At 39.6% G+C, this 23,386-nt stretch overlaps 2 protein-coding genes across 3 annotated transcripts; both read left to right on the top strand.

Annotated features, from left to right (window-relative positions):
• Positions 1 to 3,211: 3,211 nt before the first annotated feature.
• LOC311499078 (plasminogen-like) lies at positions 3,212 to 13,605 on the top strand (the record flags this gene model as incomplete). 2 transcript variants are annotated; one of them, XM_084559920.1, is made up of 19 exons in its annotated part: positions 3,212 to 3,260; positions 5,209 to 5,344; positions 5,417 to 5,523; positions 5,876 to 5,990; positions 6,106 to 6,245; positions 6,783 to 6,903; positions 6,994 to 7,112; positions 8,000 to 8,162; positions 8,279 to 8,403; positions 8,581 to 8,740; positions 8,969 to 9,159; positions 9,243 to 9,391; positions 9,472 to 9,565; positions 10,166 to 10,280; positions 10,535 to 10,609; positions 11,150 to 11,290; positions 11,619 to 11,725; positions 12,564 to 12,709; positions 13,220 to 13,605. In XM_084559920.1, 19 exons carry the CDS (start codon positions 3,212 to 3,214, stop codon positions 13,379 to 13,381), a joined length of 2,415 nt encoding a protein of 804 aa, XP_084416046.1. In that variant the 3' UTR covers positions 13,382 to 13,605. The 2 variants fall into 2 exon arrangements, with proteins under 2 accessions (XP_084416046.1, XP_084416045.1); XM_084559919.1 differs by lacking the exon at positions 3,212 to 3,260 and having other exon boundaries at positions 4,976 to 5,344.
• A 2,764-nt stretch (positions 13,606 to 16,369) lies between these two features.
• On the top strand, positions 16,370 to 23,038 carry LOC311499416 (plasminogen-like; the record flags this gene model as incomplete). The annotated part of the gene is made up of 9 exons (XM_084560367.1): positions 16,370 to 16,418; positions 19,234 to 19,354; positions 19,473 to 19,591; positions 21,387 to 21,549; positions 21,654 to 21,763; positions 21,839 to 21,959; positions 22,076 to 22,194; positions 22,650 to 22,812; positions 22,908 to 23,038. 9 exons carry the CDS (start codon positions 16,370 to 16,372, stop codon positions 23,029 to 23,031), a joined length of 1,089 nt encoding a protein of 362 aa, XP_084416493.1. The 3' UTR covers positions 23,032 to 23,038.
• Positions 23,039 to 23,386: the final 348 nt, after the last annotated feature.

Genomic DNA, 23,386 nt, shown 5'->3' with positions numbered 1-23,386 from the left:
TCACGGCTTTCATTTTCAGTGGATAGTTAGACGCTGACCTTTGAAGAAGGCTGAACAAACGTAAGTATAAAACGTGATTTTGCTTTCACAATAGCCACATTGAAAACTGTAGAGGTACTCCTGAATCCCTTGAACCGCATGCCCCGCCAGGATCACTCAAATTATCTTGTGCTTCATGATAGCCATTCATTACTGCGTCCTATTGAACACAAATCGTCCACCAGCACTCATCGGTTCATTATATTTTATTTATATAGCTCTATTTTGACTACCATCCTTGACTACCGCCGTATCGACTTAAACTTATCCTCACTTATCTTTTCACACGCAGCAACAGTGGAGTGTCTTTTGTCAGCATCATCCCACTCTCTCCCATTGTTGCCTCAGAAGAAGTTGGAGAGGTGAAGGAATTTGTTTTAGGGGGTAACAGCGCCACCAGGTTGGCGATCAGTAGCACCCTCTTGAGGCCATCAGCGGGTATTGCATGCGAAGATTTAGGTCAGGTAAACAACGTGTGTTTTTTTTATTGTTGGAGGAAAGCAGCTGATTATTTTTGCATAGTCAAAAGTAGAACATATATGCAGTGAGATGAGCACTGTACTCGGATTCTATACTTATCTGAGAGTATATATATACAATAATCCAGTAATACAATGTTATAGCCCTGAGTTATGAATTAAAATGTATTTGAAGTATGAAAATTAAACATATTGAATATTTAATGAATGACTCCCTGCACAGTGTATTGTTGTCAAGACAAATACATGTGTTCAGCATTCGATGTGCCAGTTAATTTAAAAACAATTACTCACTGTATATATTTATAATAATAATGTAGTAATCTTCATAAAATATTTACGTATTAAGTAAAAATTACAAAGTGCTCAATACATAATAATTATTAAATCAATAAATAAACAGTAATATAAAAATAAAAAAATGATAAATAAATAATTAAAACAATAAAATACAAATAAAACTGAATGAAAATTTTAATTAAAACCAGTAAAGGCATTATAATATTAACACTACTACTACTACTACTACTACTAATAATAATAATAATAATAATAACTAATAATACATACATTATAATTATGAATAATAATAATAATAATAATACTAAGAATAATAATGATAACAATAACAAATATTATTCATATAATAATAATAATAATAATAATGATTGTTATTATTATTCGATTTATTTTTCGTAGTTATATCTTTAATTACATTTTTTCCCCAATCTGTGTATAGCTGCTGTTGGGATTTGAATGTGCTCTGCTGGTGTGTAGCTTCGAATAACAATAAAAGGCCAAAGTCAGATCGTTCCACCCCCATTAGAAGTACAGCGTTGTTCTAGATACTGTAAGTGCATCATATGTTTCCTGAATGTTGTCAAATAACTGTAGTGGAGTAAGAAGTACGATATGTTCCTCTGAAACATCATGAAGAAGAACTATGACACGGCGTGAAATTGAAAAATAATCCGTTACATTCCCCCACCAGAGAAGGGGGCATCAAGATTGCTTCTAGTTGCTACAGCGGGAACATTGATGAGAATTAACAGGGGCGATCATATTAATCTAGTTATAGCTTCTCTTCATTAGCTCCCAGTAAAATCCAGAATTTAAAATCCACAGAAGGCCCTTAAAGGCCAAGCTCTGTCTTATCTTAAAGACCTCATAGTACCGTACCACCTCAATAGGTCCCTTCACTCTCAAAGCTCAGGCCTCCTTGTGGATCCTAGCGTTTATAAAAGTAGAATGGGAGGTAGAGCCTTCAGGTACCGGGCCCCTCTACACTGGAACCAGCTCCCAGTTTGGGTTCAGGAGGCAGACACCCTCTCTACTTTTAAGGCTAGGCTTAAAACGTTCCTTTTTGGTAAAGCTTATAGTTAGGGCTGTCTCAGGTGATCCTGAACCATCCCTCACTAATGCTGCTTTAGGTCTGGGCTGTTGGGGGAGCTTCCTATGATGTCCTTAGCACCTATCCTCTAGTTTTTCCAGAGGATAGGTGCCACTTCTATATAAATGAAATTGAAGTGAACTGAAAATTGAGTTGATAAAATAAATGAAGCTATCTGAGACACTGCTGTATTAATTAAGATAACCTCCGGTGGTAGTTTTTAGTGCTGGACAGACTAGAGTTTATTCCCTGGAGAGTGAATGCAGCTTGCCTGCCAAGTGACCCACTTTAATATTATCTTTTATTTTACAATGCAAACTACACTATAATGAGTATTTTTCAAATATATAAATTAGTTTTGTCTAAATGTTCCTGCTGTTATTGCCTTGTTCATAAAGTTAAGTTTTCTTCCACCTTCCTATACTCTATTAAAGTACTTTTATGAGCAGGCAACCGTTTTAGTGACAGATTTATAATGTGATAACAACAGTGAAGAGGATGGCTGTTAAGAAGCCATCTCACCGACCTCTTTCCTCATTCTTTCACTCAAATCTTAAAGATACTTTCAGTCGCGTTTTAATTTATTCTTTAATAATACTTGAACACGACCCACTTGTTCTTGTTATGCACCGGGCAGTCTAAAGTAGGCTGTGTCATCATTATATGTTTGCTGTCGAGGGCATTGATCCCCCTTTCAGCTGAAGATTAACTCCATGTATTGATCTGAATCACATAGTACTGACCGGTGGAATAAAAATCAGGTCTGCACTGTTGTACCGTTAACACACACACACACAGGAACACAAGCCTCTCATTATCCAACCCTAGGCTGACAACATGATTAACATCAGCCAATCCGAACTGGACTGTTGATGAGAAAATGCAAAAGGCCACATGATATATAAAAAGGTCAAAGCTCAGGAGCTGTTTCCAAAATCTTATCAATCTATTGAGAAACAACAGAAGCCTGTCAGTACATCTCAGAAGAGACAAATACTCTCAGTAGTCTCGGTGTTGTTTGGTGTTTCAGAACTGGGAAGAAGGTAGGAATTAAACAGCGCACGATCAAAGAAGCACAGAATAAATTAAATACTATGATGCAGTTGCTTTGCTTGTTCATAAAATCTCCCCTAAACAAGGATTTTGACCCGTTGTCCCTTTGACGTCCTTGTTCAGCCAATGATTGACTAAAATCTGAGCTGTCCTATTTGTCCTGCTGACATCCTGAAAGGTGCCAAACTATATACCAGGAGGTACCTCTGTGAGTTAGTTGAACATGAGCTGCTAGTCAGAGGGCCTCACCATGGACCTGTACAAAGCAGTCCTCCTCCTGGGAGCCGTGATCTGCACCGGTAAGATAGGAGGGCATCTTTGGGTGATAATTGTAGTGAATAGATGTGGAAATTTAGCAAAATAAGACAGTGATTAGCTTCACTGTGGGAGCATCTTGATAGAACTTCACAGTAAAATGCTATTTTACTATTCTGTCAAACCAGAAGTTACTGTATTTGTCCAAAACCGATTTTCTTCAAAATTGGTTCCTCTCATCCAGAGGATCCAAATTAGAGAGTTCAGAGCAGCTCAACATTGATTGTCTGCCTTTTAAAAAGCAAGCATTGTTCTTTCTGTCTGTCTTAAACAACGTTTAACAACAAACAAAAGCAGCAGAAGACAGTTCCTCAGTGTCCTCAAAGCTTTAGACAACCTCAGCTGCTCTGTTTTCGAGGACGTCTGCTGCGGGGTTAAATCTGAAATTCAGTTTTGCATGCTCCACTTTTTCTTATTTTATTTCATTGACTGTGATGTACCACAGGATTTTTATCTCGGATCTTAGAATATTCTTCTTAACTTTCACTTGATATACAAGAAGAAAGCGCAATCTATCATTAATTGTTATGCAGATGATAAACAATTTTACCTACTTAGAAAGCTGTCCTCTAGTCACCTAGTATATGTCTAAGCCATATGACAAAAATCTTGTCAAATATGTCGACTTTTGGGTGGAAATCAAATCCAATGAGAACAGCTAGATTTTGTAATAAAATGGGTTTAATTTTATGTTAGTTAATAAGACTTTTATCCACACATCTTGGTGGTGTTTAGTTTAGCACAAACTCAGTCAAAAAGTGAAAAATAAAGAAAAACATCTAGCCTGTTGCACTTTGAGATAAACATGCTAATTCGTGAACTTTAGACATGCGGGTGCTGGGCATTGTTTAACCTTTAGACAGAGCCAAGCTAGCTACTAATCAAAAACTAATAAAATCTGATATTATCTGTACCTTCATGTATCTTAATGCACATGAGAGTAGTATTAATATTCACATGTGACAAGCATGTATCCCAAAAAATTTCCTATGTTACCTTTCATTCCGTTTTTTAAAAATCTTAATTAGTCAAAGAAAACTTTTCTTGAATTTTCACAGTGCGATTCAAAGTCCACAGCCCACAAACTGATGAGCCTCAGAGTATTAATGACTAGAGTAGTAATCTGACAATAAAGAAGCTTTTCCAAATAACCAATTTCTCGATCATCAAATTGTGATAAAATAGGAAGTTGCAGTGTAAGAACAGCAAATATACTATAACTTGCCATGCTGTGTTCTTAATCTTATGATTCATCTATGTGTGGACGGTGCGGGGCTGCAAGCGCTTGTTTTCCTGGACACTGTTACACAACTTTTGCAAATTGCGTGACAGAGTTCTTCACTATTACTCAATTCCAGTCCAGGTAGTTTCCTATACTGATCAAACAGGCAAGAAATTGCTCAAGGGAATCAAACTAATAGGCGCCGTACCGTACGACCTTCCGCAGACCTGATTTTAATCTGATTTTAAATCCAATGAATTCCATATCAGTAAATGATCTTAAGTGGCATTTAATGGGCTAAATAACATCTTTGCAATATCTCTATCATAATAATGTATTTAATTGAGCTGATTATTTTGGAGCAGATCAAAAATCACTATTTTTCCATTTTCAACTCTATATGTATACTATGCATATATACTGTATGTTTATATACATATAACAGTTTTAAGTATTTATTTTTATTTTAAATTGCTGACTGTATTTTCAGTAACTGTTTTCTCTGTTCTGCTGATACTCTTTACTCAGAGAACTAAGGTCCTTTTGTTGTTTATCTGAAAATATTCACTGCTGTTGTAGCTGGTACTGCACATAAAACCATATATTACAAATAAGACCCAGATTTGAGCCTAGATGGCGTTCACTCATGCATCAAACAACAGTTAACGTGCTGAATTATTATTTTATTATTTTTGTGTCGCTGACTCCAGTCGGTGGTACCGAGGTGGACGGATATTCCAAAACCGAAGGTGCGTGGATCCTCTCGCTGCATAAACGACAGTACAGCGTCGACACTGTGGCCCAGTGCGCCACCAAATGTAGCACGGAAACTTCCTTCACATGCAAGTACGTTTACACCCCACACTGCGACGTTTTGAGGCCGTGCATCAAAGCCTGACCCTGGCTCTGTTTTTGCAGATCCTTTATATATATTCAGAAGGACCAAGAGTGCTGGACGGCAGCAGCAAACTCGAAAACAGAGACCATGTTGCGCAGAACCAGTTCGGTTTTATATGAAAAAAAAGGCAAGTATGCTTTTCTCTGTAAATTAATAAAAGTACGCTGAAGCTTCTTTTATTCTGATATGATTTATTTATCTTTTAATTACATTGTGGTTAATGTTTAGCCTGTGTTGTCTGATCAGTGATTGGTGGACTGTGTCTGCAAACACAGAAGAGATGGACTGCATCACTCATCACTCCACCGTTGACTTAAAGAACTGTTTGATCAAGTCGTTTATCAGATTTTAATTCCATTATTGCACTCTGCAGCAAATGTGTCCCCCAGCATTGCCTTTAAATGGCCTGAATGATTTTACTCACTCAAACATGCAATTGTTCTTTTTGTTTTGACTGTGTTTTATTTCGTCTTGTCTAGACTATCTCCTGGAGTGTGTTCATGGAACAGGATCAGATTACAGAGGAACAAAGACCAAAACAAAATCAGGAAAGCTGTGTCAGAGATGGGATGCAAAAACACCCCACAGGCCCAAGTATGCACTCACATAATGTCACTTTATTTTACTTTTGTTACTCTTCATAATTTCTTTTTTTTTTTTTTTTTTTTTTTTTATATCTCGGTAATTCTTCTGAATCTGTCTGCTGTAGCTTTACACCACAGTCCCACCCCCGTGCGGACCTGGATTCTAACTTCTGCAGAAACCCTGATGAGGACAGTGGGGGACCCTGGTGTTACACCACTGACCCCGAAACCCGCTGGGAGCACTGCAGCGTACCCAGCTGCACTGGTGAGATTCATTTATCGTGTAGCCTCAAAAGTTCAGATGGTGAGCTGAACAAAATGTTCTCAAGATTAGGAAGGTGGTTGTTTCTTTGGGTTTTCTCCGGGGATTATCTCTTTATGTGCTTGTGGGATAACTGTGACTCTGTCTTTACATGAGGGTGAGGGTTGGGTTAGGGTTAGGTGTTAGGGTTAGGGTTAGAGGATTAGGTGTTAGGTGTTAGGGTTACCCGAGAACCAGAATACAAATGCTTCACCTGAAACGTACCTCTATCAGAACAGACTGGCCTGACCAGAAGGAATTTACAGTCATATTGAGAGCAGTGGTGTAAACGTGACAATAAATAGAAAATGGTCAGCTCCTACACTTGATCTGATGGTTTCTCTCTGTAGGAATAAATCTGTTCTTTCTGAGCAAGTTTGCCCCACTTGGGGTAGACCTGTCGTGATTTGATTTGTTTCCAGGAGCGACAGAAACAGTGAGGTGGAAAAATGTTCATCTTCAACCTCTGCTTAAAGTAAATTAAGTGTTGTTCCTTTGCAGAGGATTGTATACACTGCAGTGGAGAGGACTACAGAGGAAAAATGTCCACCACTGAGAATGGCTACACCTGCCAGCGCTGGGACTCCCAGAAACCTCACAACCATGGCTACAGCCCCAGCGCGTAAGACTCCATCAGTTAAACTTCAGGAATTTCCTAATAGTCACCTACCGAGACTTAGCTAAAAAATACCTCCGTTTATGCTTGTTACAGTCTTCCTGAGAAGTATCTTGAGGAGAACTACTGTAGGAACCCAGATGGAGATCCCCGACCGTGGTGCTTCACTACCAGTCCTTCCAAACGATGGGACTTCTGCTCCATACCCCGCTGCAGTAAGTCCTCGCAGTTCTTCTCATTTTGCTCCCACTCTTTTATGCCTTTATGTATTTGTGTAAAGTTTTGACTGTATTTGCATAGTTAATGGTGACAACAATAAATGTGATTTATTACCAGAGAGCAAAACAAACTATTAATATTACTACTACTATTTAAAAGGTAATGTGAAGCTTCATCAGTAGAAAACATTCTGTTGGCTTTAGCAGCAATCTGATCCTGTCAGCTATCGTCTAATGATGCATTAGACAATATGACGTTTGCACATATCACATGACTAAGTTTATTTCCTTTTAGTTATGTGAAAGGAAAGTAAGAATGTAGCCTTTGCTGTGTGACAATAAACTACTGTTTTTAACAACCTGGACCTTATTTCTAACTAACTCCAGACTCAACGGGGAATAACACTGGCGTATCATAACAAAATATTGGAGAAATGAACGAGTAATGCGTTATTTAGAGGCTGAGTTTCGGAGCCCCAGTCTCTCCCACTACATGGATATACGCTTATCTAATTATCTCCCGAAGGAATACAACTTACACAAAAGTTATATGGGTGAGTAAACGACCGTATTTTATGCCAGAAATAAGGTCCAGGTTGTAAAAAACAGTAGTTCCCCTTTAAATCTCGAGTTAGCATTTTGTATTCATATCCAGATATCTGTTTACAGAGATCACATTTAATTACATATTTGGTGATATCGTTACATAACATAATAGGGAATTTTCACTATTACCACTTCAACACTCTCCTCTGACAAAATGATCAAGTTATCAGTAAACAAGTAGACAAAAGATTATAATGTACCTTAAATACGGAGTCTTTTTCCTCTTCTTGTTCTTTCTGGTAGTTTTATGACCAATAAACCTTGTTTCCTGTCCTCAGCATCTGAGCCTCCAACCATCATCCCAGAGCTGACCTGTGCGTCTGGTGAAGGTTTGGCGTACCGAGGCACGGTTGCTGTAACAGAGTCTGGCAAAACGTGCCAGAGTTGGTCGGCTCAGACGCCACATCCACACAACCGCACCCCAGACAACTACCCCTGCAAGTAAGAGCTGGACCAGGGAACAAGATCATACAATAACATAACACAGATATATAAACCCAAGACAATACAGTGTGTTTTTACGTCTTTATTTCTCAGTTTGTGTTCTTCTTTGTCAGAGGCCTCGATAGTAACTACTGTCGCAACCCCGATAATGAGAGGATGCCCTGGTGTTACACAACTGACCCTGAAACCCGCTGGGAGTACTGCACTGTGCCACGTTGCGGGGATTCGCCTACACCAGGTATAACAGTAGCAAAATGCACAGTTGGAAGGTAATACGTTCTGTGATTTGACTTTTGCAACAGGAAGATTAAACACTGCGCTCTGAAGTCAGAGCTCTACATCTAACATCTCCTCCCTCTGTTTTGTGTGAGCATGCTTCACACAATGAGCCATATGTCTTTCTGTCTTTCTTCAGACGATGCAGTGATCCCTCCAGATGAGGAGGACTGCTATGAGGGGGACGGAACCAGTTATCGGGGCATAACGTCAGAGACCATCAGTGGAAAGAAATGTCAATACTGGACCGCCATGAGTCCTCACAGCCATAACAAAACTCCAAGCCGGCTCCCCACAGCGTGAGCATCCAATAGTTATAACACAAACCTGTGATATAATAGTCATAAATGTTATGAAGCATATGTCTGAGTTGACAGAAAGGAAGCATTCCAGGTTCAAGATTTTTGCATCTTTAACTGCTTAAAATTGGACAGAAAAAACATGCAGTGAAAGCAGTTAAGATTCCAAGGCTGAGGTTTCTTCTTGGTACCAGCTGTCTTGACGTTTCAGATCTTCTTTTACAACAGGGACCTGAGGAGGAATCTGTGCAGGAATCCCGACGGAGACCGGGCTCCCTGGTGTTACACCATGGATCCAAAAGTCCGCTGGGAGTACTGCAACTTGGAGAAATGTCCCGAAAGTCCTTCCATACCAGAGCCCACCAGACCCCCTGTACCTCCGCCTCCTTCCTCCGCCACCCAGACCCCAACAAATAGAGGTAAGTTGACATTTGAGCTTGATGTCTGTTTGTTTTATCCTCTTAAATCCGTTCACACTCTTGTTTCTCTGCTGTTGTTTCAGACTGTAAGATTGGAAATGGAGAAACATACCGAGGTCCAACCTCCATCACCATTCTGGGAGTGACTTGTCAGGCATGGAGTTCTCAGACGCCTCACCAGCACAACAGCTTCACCCCACAGACTCACCCCACCAAGGGTCTGGAGGGCAATGTAAGTTTTTGAACTGTTTAGATAAAGACTGATGATTATTCTTTATTTTTCACTGATTCTCCCCTTCCCTCCACTATCAGAGCTGCAGAAACCCAGACAACGATGTGAACGGCCCATGGTGCTACACTACCGACAGGAACAAGAAATGGGACTACTGCCAGATCCCAGACTGTGGTACGTTTGTGTACAGTTAATTGTAACTCCACTTGCTTGACTCGCACGGCCCACGTTTGTTATAAAAGATCTGATCTGGCACCGACATTCCTGATTCCCAGAGGATGAATCCAGCTAACTCTAATAAGGACGCATACCCCAACCTGCTGGTTGGTCAGCAGCTGCAAATTGGGTCCCATTAAACTGTATGATATGTTGCAAACTAGTTGTAAATAAATGGTGACAAAAGAGGAAAAAGCTTTTTGAGATCTTTGCTGTTGTTGCAATACCACAAGTGGCCACTGGGAAAAATTAGTAGCCAGACCTGAGTGATAATCCAACTCTTTAGATACGTCCATGACAGCTCTACTCCAGATGTGGTCCTATTATGTAGGACCAGTCTGCCCAAAGCTTGGTAACCAATCAGAAAATGATAAATAGATTCTCTTTGTTTTTCTGGGGTGTTGTTGGTTTGACAAAAAATTTCACCTAGAGCACCTGAAATTTGACGTCGCCCAATTTCTCTACACTGATTGTAATTCAAACCATTTCCCACTGTTTCTTTTTTCACTTCCTCCTTGTGAGAATTACAAGACTGTGAACTTTTATTTTTTTTTGTAGCTGGACTGGAATGCGGGTCGCCAGTTACTAAACCGAAGCGCTGTTTCGGGCGTATTGTCGGCGGCTGCGTGTCTAAACCTCACTCATGGCCCTGGCAAATCAGCCTCCGGACCAGGTGAGTAGCTCATTGCTAAAATACAACAACGAGTAATGACACACATGTTTGAAAAAAACTCTTGTTTATTATAAAAACCCAAATAAGAATCAAATTGTACACCAATGCCAAGAGCACACTGACAAGTTTACATCTAAATAACCTCAATTTCTTATTTTTATTTGCTTCTCCTTTTCTTTGTTTCGCTTTAGTTGCTTGTTAATCAGTGGAACGTCAAATGTTTACCTGTAAATATTTGTCTCTCTTTCCATCAGTACCAGAGTCCATTTCTGTGGAGGAACCCTGATTCACCCTCAGTGGGTCCTCACCGCTGCCCACTGTCTGGAGCGGTGAGAGCAGAGCGACCATTAACAACATCTAAAGGCCGTGACACACCAAGCCGACAGTCGGCCATTTGCCAGTATTGCCGCCAGTTAGCGTCAGTGGCTGTAGGTTTCGTAAGGTGCAGCTTTGCAGGCAGCGGATCGAGGAAGTTAGAGGCATCACTCTGATTGGCTGTTCAGCTTAGGGAATCAGTGGAAAAGAGAAGAAACTGAACTGTACACAGCAGAGTTCAGAGGAGGCCAGCTCTGAACAAAGGTTGGCAACTCTTCCTAGCTTCCTAACCTCCCAGCTAATACTACTAAAAGCTACGGCTTCCCCTTATGAATGAGGACTAAAGACTTTAGAGTTATTTACTTTCATGCAACCACATAATGTATGCGCCAGGTGGCCTGTACAAGTGGTCCAGACACAATTGCTGGTAGTTTTTCAATGACGGTTTGGTGTGTCCGGGCCTTTTAGTCAAAATTCTGCAATAGCACAAAAACTTGACTAGTGTGTGACTAACTAATGTGTGTTTTAATTTTGTAAATGTTGCATACTTGTAGGTCCAAGCGGCCCGGAGCCTATTTGGTATACCTGGGTGTCCACACAGAGAGAGCCAATGAGCCATCCAAACAAGAGAGGAGACTGGAGAAACTGGTGCTAGGTCCCGATAGAGCTGACATCGCTCTGCTCAAGCTGGAGAGGTCAGTATAAGTCTAATTATGCCACCACAACTATATGTATCTATATATATAAGTAAACTGCTTTGTGCAAATGCACCGAAAGTTTAAATTCCTGAGCTACAATTAACCATATGGGCTGCAGCTTAAAGCGAGAGACAAACTAATCAGCTGTTATTGTGTTTAGCCATAAATAATAATAAAAAAGTTGGCTTAAATATCAGCAAGGGATTCAGTCTGAAAGTTAGCATTAGCACTGTAGCTAATGTTGCAACGGTGCGTTTTTCCAAAGGCATCATTGACTTACTTTATCCCTGAAACTAAACACTTTTGTATTTTCTGTGTTTTTTAGACCAGCCCTTATTAATGACAAAGTGCTACCAGCTTGTCTCCCAGAAAAGGACTTTATTGTTCCCAGTGGAACAGAGTGTTACGTTACTGGATGGGGTGATACTCAAGGTACGTCACTTGTATGTGTCCTTGAATATGTTTTCCCAAGTATTAGAGTATTTGAGTGATATTCAGCCAAAAGTGTACAATTAATAAACTGATGCCTCACAGCAGAATGTTCTGGGTTTTAATCCATCATGGCTGACTGGGCCTTTCTGTGTGGAGTTTGCATGTTCTCCCTGTGTCTGCGTGGGTTCTTTCCGGGTACTCCAGCTTCCTCCCACCGTCCAAAGACATGCTTGTTAGGTTCATTGGTGATTCAAAATTGGTCATAGGTGTGATTGTGAATGGTTGTCTGTCTCTCTGTGTTAGCCCTGTGATAGACTGGCGACCTGTCCAGGTCGCCTGATGACAGCTGGGAAATAAATGATTTAGTCTGGCCCAAGTCCCATCCACTAACATGAAGGTGGTGGAGCTTATGACCTATACTGGAGCCAGACACAAGGGAGAGCTCCACATGCTTTGGCTTCCCTTTTGAGGAGCTGTCATGTCATCCACGTTTTTTTACAGTCTATGGGACAACCACATTGCAAAATTTCCTAATGTTCCTCTGTATTGGCCTGAAAGCACCCCGAAATTTCCTATTATGTTCCCCCACCCATAAAATAACTTGGTTTGTTTGTTAACGAACAGTTAACACCACTTAAGGAATTAATAGAGAAATATCCATCACACAGTTTGTGGCTCTAATTGGTTGATGAAATCCAAAAGCTGCGTTACCAGACTGAAATTCTGAATTTCATGAATCGACTGATCTTCTGATAATAACTGAGTCCGGCTACACTAGGCTAAATCTATATTACAACACGAAATTCTGCAACTCATCAAAACAGCACATGTTTTGCAGGTTCTGGAGGTGAAGGTGTTCTGAAGGAAGCTGGTTTCCCTGTGATCGAGAACAAGATCTGTAATCGACCGTCTTACCTGAACGGCAGAGTCAAAAACCACGAGATGTGTGCCGGAAATATCGAGGGAGGAGTAGACAGCTGCCAGGTAGGTTAAAACTCCATTACTATTACAGTGTCAGCTTTACTTCTACTGGTCCGTATTGTTGGAATAATTTGTGGGAACTTTCCAGAGAGTAAATCTGTAACTTACAAAACAAATAAACAATGTTTATCAGTTTATGTTTTACACAACGTCCCAAATTCATTGGAATTGGGGTTCGTACCTTTTATTGACCATGAGACTAGACGCTTTGTTTACAAGACACCAAATCAACACAAAAACACCACCCCACCATGGAGCATGGTGAAGCATGGTGGTGGCAGCATCAGGCTTCTCTGTTGGAGGCCCTGAACGGCTTGAAGAGAGAGTAGAGAGAGCAATCTGATTTTGTAAGAGACCTGGGAGAAGATTCCTTTTCCAGCGAGATGATGACCTAAGGCATAGAGCAAGTCAAACGTACCCAGTTCCCAATCAATTGGATAATTTTCCGTGAACAACCATCAAACACCAAAGTTGTTAAATACCTTCTGCTACATGTGTGTTGTCTCCCTGCAGGGTGACAGCGGTGGTCCTCTGGTGTGTTATGCCCAGAACAGATACATCCAGCAGGGCGTCACATCATGGGGTTTGGGATGTGCCAATGCCATGAAACCCGGCGTCTACGCTCGAGTCTCTAAGTTTGTCGACTGGATCGAGAGAACCATCAAAGCTGGTTAAAAAACTACCCACCTTCAAATGTGACCAGTCTCAGAACTTGACTGGTCTTTGTGCTTTCTGAGGATGTCTGCGTGCTTTTTCTGTTCGGACATGACTGGAAGTCTGGTGTTTTGTTTTCCTGTTGTGGAAACACAATAAGCAGAGCCTTGGTTTTAGGACGTTAATGTCTATTATCTGTAAGTAATCAATACAAAAGGAATGGGGAAATCAAACTTGACAGAAAATTGATGTTTTAAAAAAAGCGACTTCCTTGTTTTTAAGGTGAAAAAATAAAAGACAATCATTCAGTTGTTTCCTTGTTTGTCAGATCTGATTGTAAAAGTTACTTCATTTGTAGATTCTCCAACTGAGTCTCTTTAAGTAAAATCAGTGAGAAATGACAATAAAGAAATGCTAAATCATCATTCACAACTTTGAAATGACTGACCATACTAACAAGAGTAAAAAAAAGAAAAAGCGTAAAGAGAGACCAAGAGTAAAAAAAATTCTGAAGTTGAAGTATCTCAAAGCATCAGCTAGTGGCTCATGAATCCTGTAAGCTTTCGGTTTATGTCTCTTTCATTTTCTCTACTATCAAGGTCATACATGTAAATACTTTGAATGTTTTAGGCTGATGTCAACCTCCATCATACATACAAAACCTGACCCTTGAAGAAGGCTGAACATGTAAGTATAAAACATGATTGTGCTTTAACAATCTATTTTCTTGACCTGAATACATTTGCTGAGAACAGATAGCTCATGTGCTACATACTGTCCGCTGCAGGTATGTATAGCCTGTATAAGAACAGGCAGCAACTCAGTACCATCGGTAGCATTTAATAGTACTCTGCAGCATATTGGAAGATGGGATAGTGTAGCTGGGTATTTCCCTGAAGCCTTCTCCGTGTACTGCAGCTCAAGGTCTAATAGCTTGGACAATGAAATTCACCATCAAACTGTTGATTTACACCGATCAGTCATAACATTATGACCACCTTCCTTTTGGTGCCTCCAAAACAGTTGTGACTCATCAGAGAATGGACATGGGCCTTCTGAGGGTGTCCTGTGGTGTCTGGCAACAAAATGTTGTTAGTGGGGGCCCTATGGGTCCTATGAGTTGAGTGGAGGGGCCTCTGTGAATCATCCCACAGATACTTGATCAGTTTGGGATCTAGTGAATTTGGAGGCCAGGTCAACACCTTGTGCTGTTCTTTGTGTTTTTTGAGTTGTTCCTAAAGCGTTTACCTACTACAGCACATTTTGCAAAGACTCATTCACATTTTTAATTCCAGTTATCAGACAAGTACAAAAGTCATTTCGGAATCTCTGGAATGTGGATGCAGCGCATCTGCTGAAGGTCCACCTGTAAAATGGCAGCAGCCCCTCTCTATTTTACTCTGTGCTGGTCCTTGTCAAGTCAGTGATAGAACTGGTAACTGAGTTGTCCTGTTTGTTCTCATGGCATGCTAACTACAGTATGTTGTGCATTTTACATATAATGTCCATTGGCTTTGATGATAAATATTGATTGTCAACTTTATTTTGTGTCCAACGACACTATATAAGGAACTATTTTTTTCCTCTAAATATATAAGATACAGTGGTGGAAAAAAGGTTTTCGGACACCTCATGCATTTTTGAAATATTGCAGTAAGAATCACTCATAGGTCTTCAAGTACAATTTCTTTTAGTTCAGTCACAGCCAAAAATACTAAACAAATACTAAAAAAGCCATTAAAAACTTAAAATTGATTGGTTCCATAAAAATACATAAGATATTTTGAATATTGGGTCATTTTGGTACCAGTGATCCACTAGTGAAGGTTGTGCTTTTTATCAGAAGACACAATTTTTGTTGCCATGCTTTGTGTCTATATAAAGCCAGCACATTTGAAAGTTCTTCAGAGACAAATATGGCTAAAACAAGGAACCTTACCCAGGAAATCCACCTGAAGATACAGATTCTCAGCCAGGAAGGGTACCCCTGCTGCCAGATAGCCAGGAAGTGCAGATGCGGTCCTTCAGCAGTTGGATACATTCTGCAGAAATACAGACGAACCAACAGCTTGGAAGACAAACCAAGATCTGGGTGTCTAAGGCTTTCAGTACACTGACTGCAGGAGCACAGTATCCAGGTCTTGGAGTGGCCAGCTCAATCCCTGGACATGAGCCCCATTGAAAATCTGTGGTGGATTTTCAAAAGGTCTGTTTCAAAGCATAAACCAAAGAATTTAGAACAATTAAAAGCAATAATTCAAGAAGAATTGGACAAGATTACCCATCAAGGGTGTGAAAGGCTCAAGGAGAACATGCCAGCCGGGATTAGAGCTCTACTGCATGCTATTGGCAGGACTACTAAATATTAATTAATGATATTCTCTGTTATTTGTTGACTTCGATACCGACAATGTTGAGAACTGACTCATATTGAAACTGTCAAGAATTTAGCTTTGTTAGTTGTTCTTGTAAAACAATAAACAAAAACATATCATTTGTATTTTTTTTTTGTCTAACTAAGGCAGCCACACCTTTTGAAACAGAAAAAAGATTTTTCCACAAATATTTCACAATATTATTTGAGACTGTGTAAAATTTTAAGACTGTCCGAAAACTTTTTTTTCCACCACTGTATATATAATACATCTAATATATACAGTTTCATCATAATATGTCATTGACCCTTTTAGTTGACGTAAATAGGTCACATAGCATTGTAGATCTGAAGTGTTTTGTTATCACACATGCACAGGATACATAATAATTGAATATATGTGATAATAAAAGCGGAAGGGCCATTTCCGGATGTCCCTTTAAAGGCATCACCGGATGCCTTTAAATGGAACACAGGATTTTGACCTGTTGCTCTTTTGCTGTCCTTTTGGAGCCAATGATTGACTAAAACCGGAGCTGTCTTATTTGTCCAACTGGCATGCCACAAGAAAACCACTAATATAAAAGAGGTATCTCTGTTAATCAAGCATGAGCTGCTAATCAGAGGACCTCACCATGGACCTGTACAGAGCAGCTTTCCTTCTCACAACCGTGATCTGCACTGGTAAGATACAAGGGCATCTTTGGGTGATATCTGTGAATAGAGGTGAAACTATACACTTGTCATAAATTATAGAAAAATAATGGATTAGCATCAACATTAGAGCACCTCATTAGGAGGTCACTGTTGTTTCAGTGCCGTTTCAGTCAAACCCGAAGGTATTGAGAGATTTGTCTAGAACTCTGTTTTACATCTCAAGAATCACTTTTTCAATCTTTATTTTCTCAAGGTGTCTTATAATTACGTTTTGTTTGTATGATATACTGACCACATGAAGAGGCTAAATGATTAGAAGAGAATGGCTGGCCAACCAACCAGATCAACCAGATCATCCAAATCAGGTTGTTTGACAACACAAACTCTTGATAATCACCTTCTAAGCAGCTCAGCATTAGATGTCTGTCCTTTAGAAAGCAAGCACTGTTTCCTATGTCTTAGACATAAAAATAAATAGATAAAAGCAGAAGGAGCAGAGATCTCCTTAGTGTCATGAGTTGCCATGACAACTTTGAGTGTTCAGTTTCTAGGACATCTACTGTGACGATGAATCTTATATAGAGAGTTTAGTCTTGGGACCTGCAATATAGTTTTTCTCTTGATATACAATAAGAAAGTGCAATATATTATTAATCCTTATGCAGATGATACACTATTTGACCTACTTAAGAAATCTGGTATGTCTTTATACATTTATGCAACTTTATTTTTTCATAAAAGTAATTATAACCTGTGTTGATATCAAATTTTAAGCACGATGTGTTTAATACCAAGAGTTAGATGAGAAGTAATGATACCATTACTGCTAAACACTGGAAGGTGAAGAAAACAGCTAGCCTGTAACACTTGGATGTGAACATACTAATTTGGTGCTATTAGGGCATTTTTCAAAGTTTAAACAGAATCAGCTTTTGTGCTAAGCTAAGCTAATCTGTTTATTATCTGAATCTTCATGTTTAACAGATACAAGAAATTGCATCAATCTTTGCAAGTGGCAACAGATATCCCTCAAAACTTCCCATAGTCTCTTTTTGACTGAGATGATTTTTTTTTTTGTTTAAATCTTGATTAGTCGCTGGTCAACAATTATTCAGTATACAGCACACTGTGATTTGTCCATGTAAGTTTCACTGGATTCTCACAATGCATTTCAAAGTCCACAGCTCACAGACTGATCATGGCCTCAGAGTATTGACAAATATAGCGTTAGTAATAAAACTATAAATCTATCCCAGAAATCATTCGAGCAGCTTTTCGGAAATACTCATTCCTAGAAAATTGGATTATAATATAATAGTTAGATTGTGAGAGGAATTAATGTGGTGTAACTGCCATGTTGTGAACTTGTTGTGATTAATATGTGTATACACTTCAGGACTGCAAACACCGATTTTGCCACTGTTTAACTGTACAACAAATTAAGTTGTAGTTCATATTTACTGTTTAGCTTGTGTAAAGGGTCTCTTGGGGGAGTATAAAGCAGACTTAAAGCAACAACAATCAAATTCTGATAATAAATGAGAAGACTAATTTCTTCGTAATATTTTGATTTCTTACTGACTACAGAACGATTTTTTGCAGATAGACTTTTAACATTGTCTTTCAACCGTTCCTTTTTTTATTATTTTTAAAATGCTGACTCAGTAAGCTTCTCAATAATCATGTTCTCTATTGTACTGAGGCTCTCCACTCAGAGTACTGTGGTTACATACTGTGTTTATACACTAATCTACAGGAATTCAATCTAATTTACTGCAGAGATACTTTAGATTTTTTTTTTAATTTCTGAAATAATTACTCGATGCTTTGCTGGATCACTCAAATCATTTATGCTGACATGACTTTGTCAGCATAAATGTAGAAAAAATGTAGTGCTGACTTAGCTGATGCTGTACAAAGAATCATATACCTTCAGACCCAGTATTTTGTCCAGGATGGCATTGAACAACAATTAATGTATGGAATTGTTATTGTTTGTCTGGATGTTAGCAGCAAACTCTAAAACGGAGGTGACCCGGGACAAACGCTTCTTATTCTTTCATGGAATAAATGGTAAGTACTCTTTCTTTTTATGTAGTATTAGTAGGCTAAACCCTCTTTGTTTTTATTATGATTTCCTTTCTGTACGTTTTCATTAAATTGTGGTTAATGTTTAGTCTCCGCTTTGTGAGCACCTATGTTTGGGTCTGCAAACACAGCAGAGATGAACTGAAAAGTAAACACTCAGACTCAGACTGTAATTCCATTATTGGACTTTGCAGTGAATGTGTCAGCCAACATTTTTTCTGGAGGCCTCCTTTGAATCAGGTTCTGTGTTTGCATAGACACCACGATCACAAAAAATAATCACAATATTGGGCCACTATGAAAAAAAGGCCTCCCTGTAGCTCAACTCTTTCTCAGCGAAAAAAGGCCAAAAAATGAGAACTCAGTAGGAAAATATTAGTTCCCAATAACCATGTAAACACTTGATATGATCATTTCTTTCTGTAAATCCATTATTGCTCATGATCTTCTGGGAGGGGCAGAAAACATGGAGGTAACAAAACACTTGATCTTTTCAATCACTTGTTCAAATGTGTGGATAAAAAGATGAATGAAGCCAGAATCAGTGTGTGAGTGCGTATTTGTGTGTGTGTGTGTGTGTGTGTGTGTGTGTGTGTGTGTGTGTGCATATTGTATTACTTATCTTTGAATACGAACACATTATGTATGCAAAACTTACGTTTATTGATTAATAAATGGAAAAGAAAAGTTCAGTATCAGGTCAGGTGGACAATACAGCAGAGATTGTCAAATGTTTGTGTTTGTTTCTTTGTAGAGGACTGTATGCACTGTAATGGTGAGGACTACAGAGGAAGAATCTTCACCACTGAAAATGGCTTCATGTGCCAGCCCTGGAGCTCCCAGATACCTCACAACCATGACTTCGATCCCAGAAAGTAAGACCACATCAGCTTAAGTTTCAGAATTTCTTTATGTTCACCTACTTTGGAAATGAAGGAACATTCTGTACAATTAAAATCATAGGTTGAATACTTCTGTTTATGCTTTCTATAGTCATCCAGAGAAGTACCTTGAGTTGAACTACTGCAGAAACCCGAATTCAGATGTCCAGCCTTGGTGCTTCACCACCAGCCTACTCAGACGATGGGACTACTGCTCTATACCCCGCTGCAGTAAGTCCTGACATTTTATTATACTATTTTGCAATTTTGCTCAATTACTGTAAATCAACCCGTCAGAGGCCCTTGATAACATGAATGGTAAAGTGTTGCATCAGCATTTCAACTTCAGCCACAATCAAAGATGCCCTAGCACTCTCACTATATTAAATGTACTGTCGTCCCTCGCCACTTCGCGGTTCACTTTTCACGGACTTGCTACTTCACGGGTTATTAATTCATACATATCTAATTTTATATCACGGAAATTTCGCTATATCACGCGAAAATAGAGCCAATACATTTTTTTTTTTTTTTTTTTAATATACACTGCCTGGGTGATTATGTTTCAGCTGGCAACAAGTTATTTAACCCCAACTGATGCAATGAGTAGCTTCTCATTTCTTAAGCAACCATGTCTAAAGACACATCCTGTGGTCGTGGAAAAGATGTTAGTCTGTTTGAGAAGGGTCAAATCATTGGCATGCATCAAGAAGAGAAAACATCTAAGGAGATTGAAGAAACTACTAAAATTGTGTTAAGAACTGTCCAACGAATTATTAAAAACTCGAAGTATAGTGGAGAACCATCGTCTTTGAGGAAGAAATGTGGTTGGAAAAAAATCCTGATCGGCGATCACTTAAACATTTGGTGAAATCAAATGGAAGAAAAACAACAGTAGAACTCAGGGCTATGTTTAATAGTGAAAGTAAGAACATTTGCTAGGGAGTATAAAGATTGGACTCTGGAGCAATGGAAGAAGGTCATGTGGTCTGATGAGTCCAGATTAACCCTGTTCCAGAGTGATGGGGGCATCAGGGTAAGAAGAGAGGCAGATGAAGTGATGCACCCATCATGCCCAGTGTCTACTGTACAAGCCTATGGGGGCAGTGCTATGATCTGGGGTTGCTGCAGTTGCTCAGGTCTAGGTTCAGTAACATTATGTGTCCAAAGAATGAGGTCAGCTGACTACCTGAACATACTGAATGACCAGGTTATTCCATCAATGGATTTATTTCTTCCCTGATGTTCACGGGCATATTCCAAGATGACAATGCCAGGATTCATCGGGCTCAGATTGTGAAAGAGTGGTTCAGGGAGCATGAGACATCATATTCACACATGGATTGGCCACCACAGAGTCCAGACCTTAACCCCATTGAGAATCTTTGGGATGTGCTGGAGAAGGCTTTGTGCAGTGGTCAGACTCTCCCATCATCAATACAAGATCTTGGTGAAAAATGAATGCAACACTGGATGGAAATAAATCTGGTGACATTGCAGAAGCTTACTGAAACAAAGCCAGAGAGAATGTGTGCTGTAGTCAAAGCTAAAGGCGAAATATTAGAGTGTGTGACCTTATTCTTGGTGTTGACTTTTTTTTTTTGGCCAGGCAGTGTATAACATTTCCTATCCTAAAAAATTAAAAAATAAAAAAAAAATAAAAATCAATTGAAATACATATTGACAGAAAAAAATACTACTACATGGTGTACATTAGCGCATAAATACTTAGTAAGTAGGCAAAGAGGTACAAAAGAAAACGCAGACACAGGCATTTGGAAAGGTTAATACGAGTGTGGGAAAGGTTCATAAAGGTTTAAAATACATATACAAAAGTATAATTAAAAAAATAAATATGTGGTCGCTACTATGCGAGTTCTCAATTTTCGCGGGGGAGCCTGGAAAGTAAACCCCACGATAAAGGAGGGAACACTATATATGTTGAAAGAATGTACATTAATTATTGAGCATACAACTTGACTTGTTGATAGTTCTATGACCGGTCCATCTTTTTTTCTGTCCTCAGCATCGCCGCCTCCCCCCATCGTCCCAGAGCTGACATGTGTCTCTGGTAAAGGTTCAGATTACCGAGGCACGATTGCTGTAACTGAGTCTGGCAAAACCTGCCAGAGATGGTCAGATCAGATGCCACATCAACACGAGCACACCCAATACAACTACCCATGCAAGTAAGAGTTGGACCAGGGAACTAGGTCTACTGACAATGATATAAATGGGGTGCAAATGTTGCTACAGCTTTAATTTTGAGTTCACCTGTGTTCTTGTTTGTCAGAGGCCTAGATGATAACTACTGCCGTAACCCTAATAATCAGCTGATACCCTGGTGTTACACAACTGACCCTGAAAACCGCTGGGAGTACTGCAGCATACCCAGCTGTTCAGGTAAGATCCATTACGTCAACAAACATGTAATTTTCTTTTATTTAATATAAAATGTCTATGACTGTTCCTTTGCAGAGGACTGTATGCACTGTAATGGTGAGGACTACAGAGGAAAAATCTCCACCACTCTAAATGGCTTCACCTGCCAGCGCTGGGACTCCCAGATACCTCACAACCATGGCCACGATCCCAGCAGGTAAGACCACTTCAGCTGAACTTTAAGAATTTCTTGATGTTCACCTTCTGTGGAAATGTAAGATGTATGCAGAACCTAAATCAACGCTTGAATACGTCTGTTTATACTTTCTACAGTCATCCAGAGAAGTACCTTGAGGAGAACTACTGCAGAAACCCAAGTTTAGCTCTCCAACCTTGGTGCTACACCACCGACCCATCCAAGCGATGGGACTACTGCTCTATACCCCGCTGCAGTAAGTCCTCCCATATTAATTCAATTCCTTTGCAATTTTCCACAATGTATTTACTGTAAATCTATAATATACCTGTCCACATTTCCCTATGTACAATGCAAGATCTGTCAACACTGCACAGGCCCTATGGGACAAACGACAATATATTTTTTAAAAAAGGTCTATTTAGAAAGAATATTGTGCATAATGAAACACATCAGAAATACAAACATTTAACACTGGTCACTATTGGATGGCAAAACTCAGCTGAATCCACCTGCAGATGAAAACAGCAGAACCCTTCAGAGACACTTGATAAAATAACTCAAACCACAATCACACACGTCCGAGCACCTTCACCATGTTAAATGTACTGAAAGAAATAGACAAAATAATGGAATTTACCATAAATATAGGCCATACGACTTGACTTGTTAGTAGTTCTATGACCAGTCCATCTTGTTTTCTGTCCTCAGCATCGGCGCCTCCCACCATCGTCCCAGAGTTGACATGTGCCTCTGGTAAAGGTTCAGCGTACCGAGGCACGATTGCTGTAACTGAGTCTGGCAAAACCTGCCAGAGATGGTCAGATCAGACGCCACATCAACACGAGCACACCCAATACAACTACCCATGCAAGTAAGAGTTGGACCAGGGAACTAGGTCTACTGACAACGATATGAATGGGGTGCAAATGTTGCTACAACTTTAATTTTGATTTTCTTGTTTGTCAGAGGCCTAGATGATAACTCCTGTCGTAACCCTAATGATGAGCCGAGACCCTGGTGTTACACAACTGACCCCGAAACCCGCTGGGAGTACTGCAGCATACCCAGCTGTTCAGGTAAGATCCATTAGTCATGTATAATCAAAGGTAGACACAGAATACAAGTTGTTCAAACAATTGTTTAAAAGATGTGGGAGACCACGTCAAAAAACACATGTAATCTTCTTTTATTTAATATATTCATAGCTGTCAGATACATAGCACACACAAATCATACATCTTATCAAATCATAGCATACATGTAAGCATTCAGGTCGCCTGTTTATCGCAGGCCTAACACAGAGAGACAGACAAGCATTCACACTCACGGTCAATCTATGTTGCATTATAAATGCTATGACTGGTGAGAACTCTGTACACAAAATGGCTGATGCATACTAAAACACGTGGAAACAATGGATCAGTAAAATCCGAGGTCATAGTTTA

Source organism: Chelon labrosus, assembly GCF_963514085.1.
Source record: "Chelon labrosus genome assembly, chromosome: 14".
NCBI classification, from domain to species: Eukaryota; Metazoa; Chordata; class Actinopteri; order Mugiliformes; family Mugilidae; genus Chelon; species Chelon labrosus.
The sequence above is the reverse complement of the archived record's forward strand: the minus strand, read 5'-3'. Positions and strand labels throughout refer to the sequence as shown.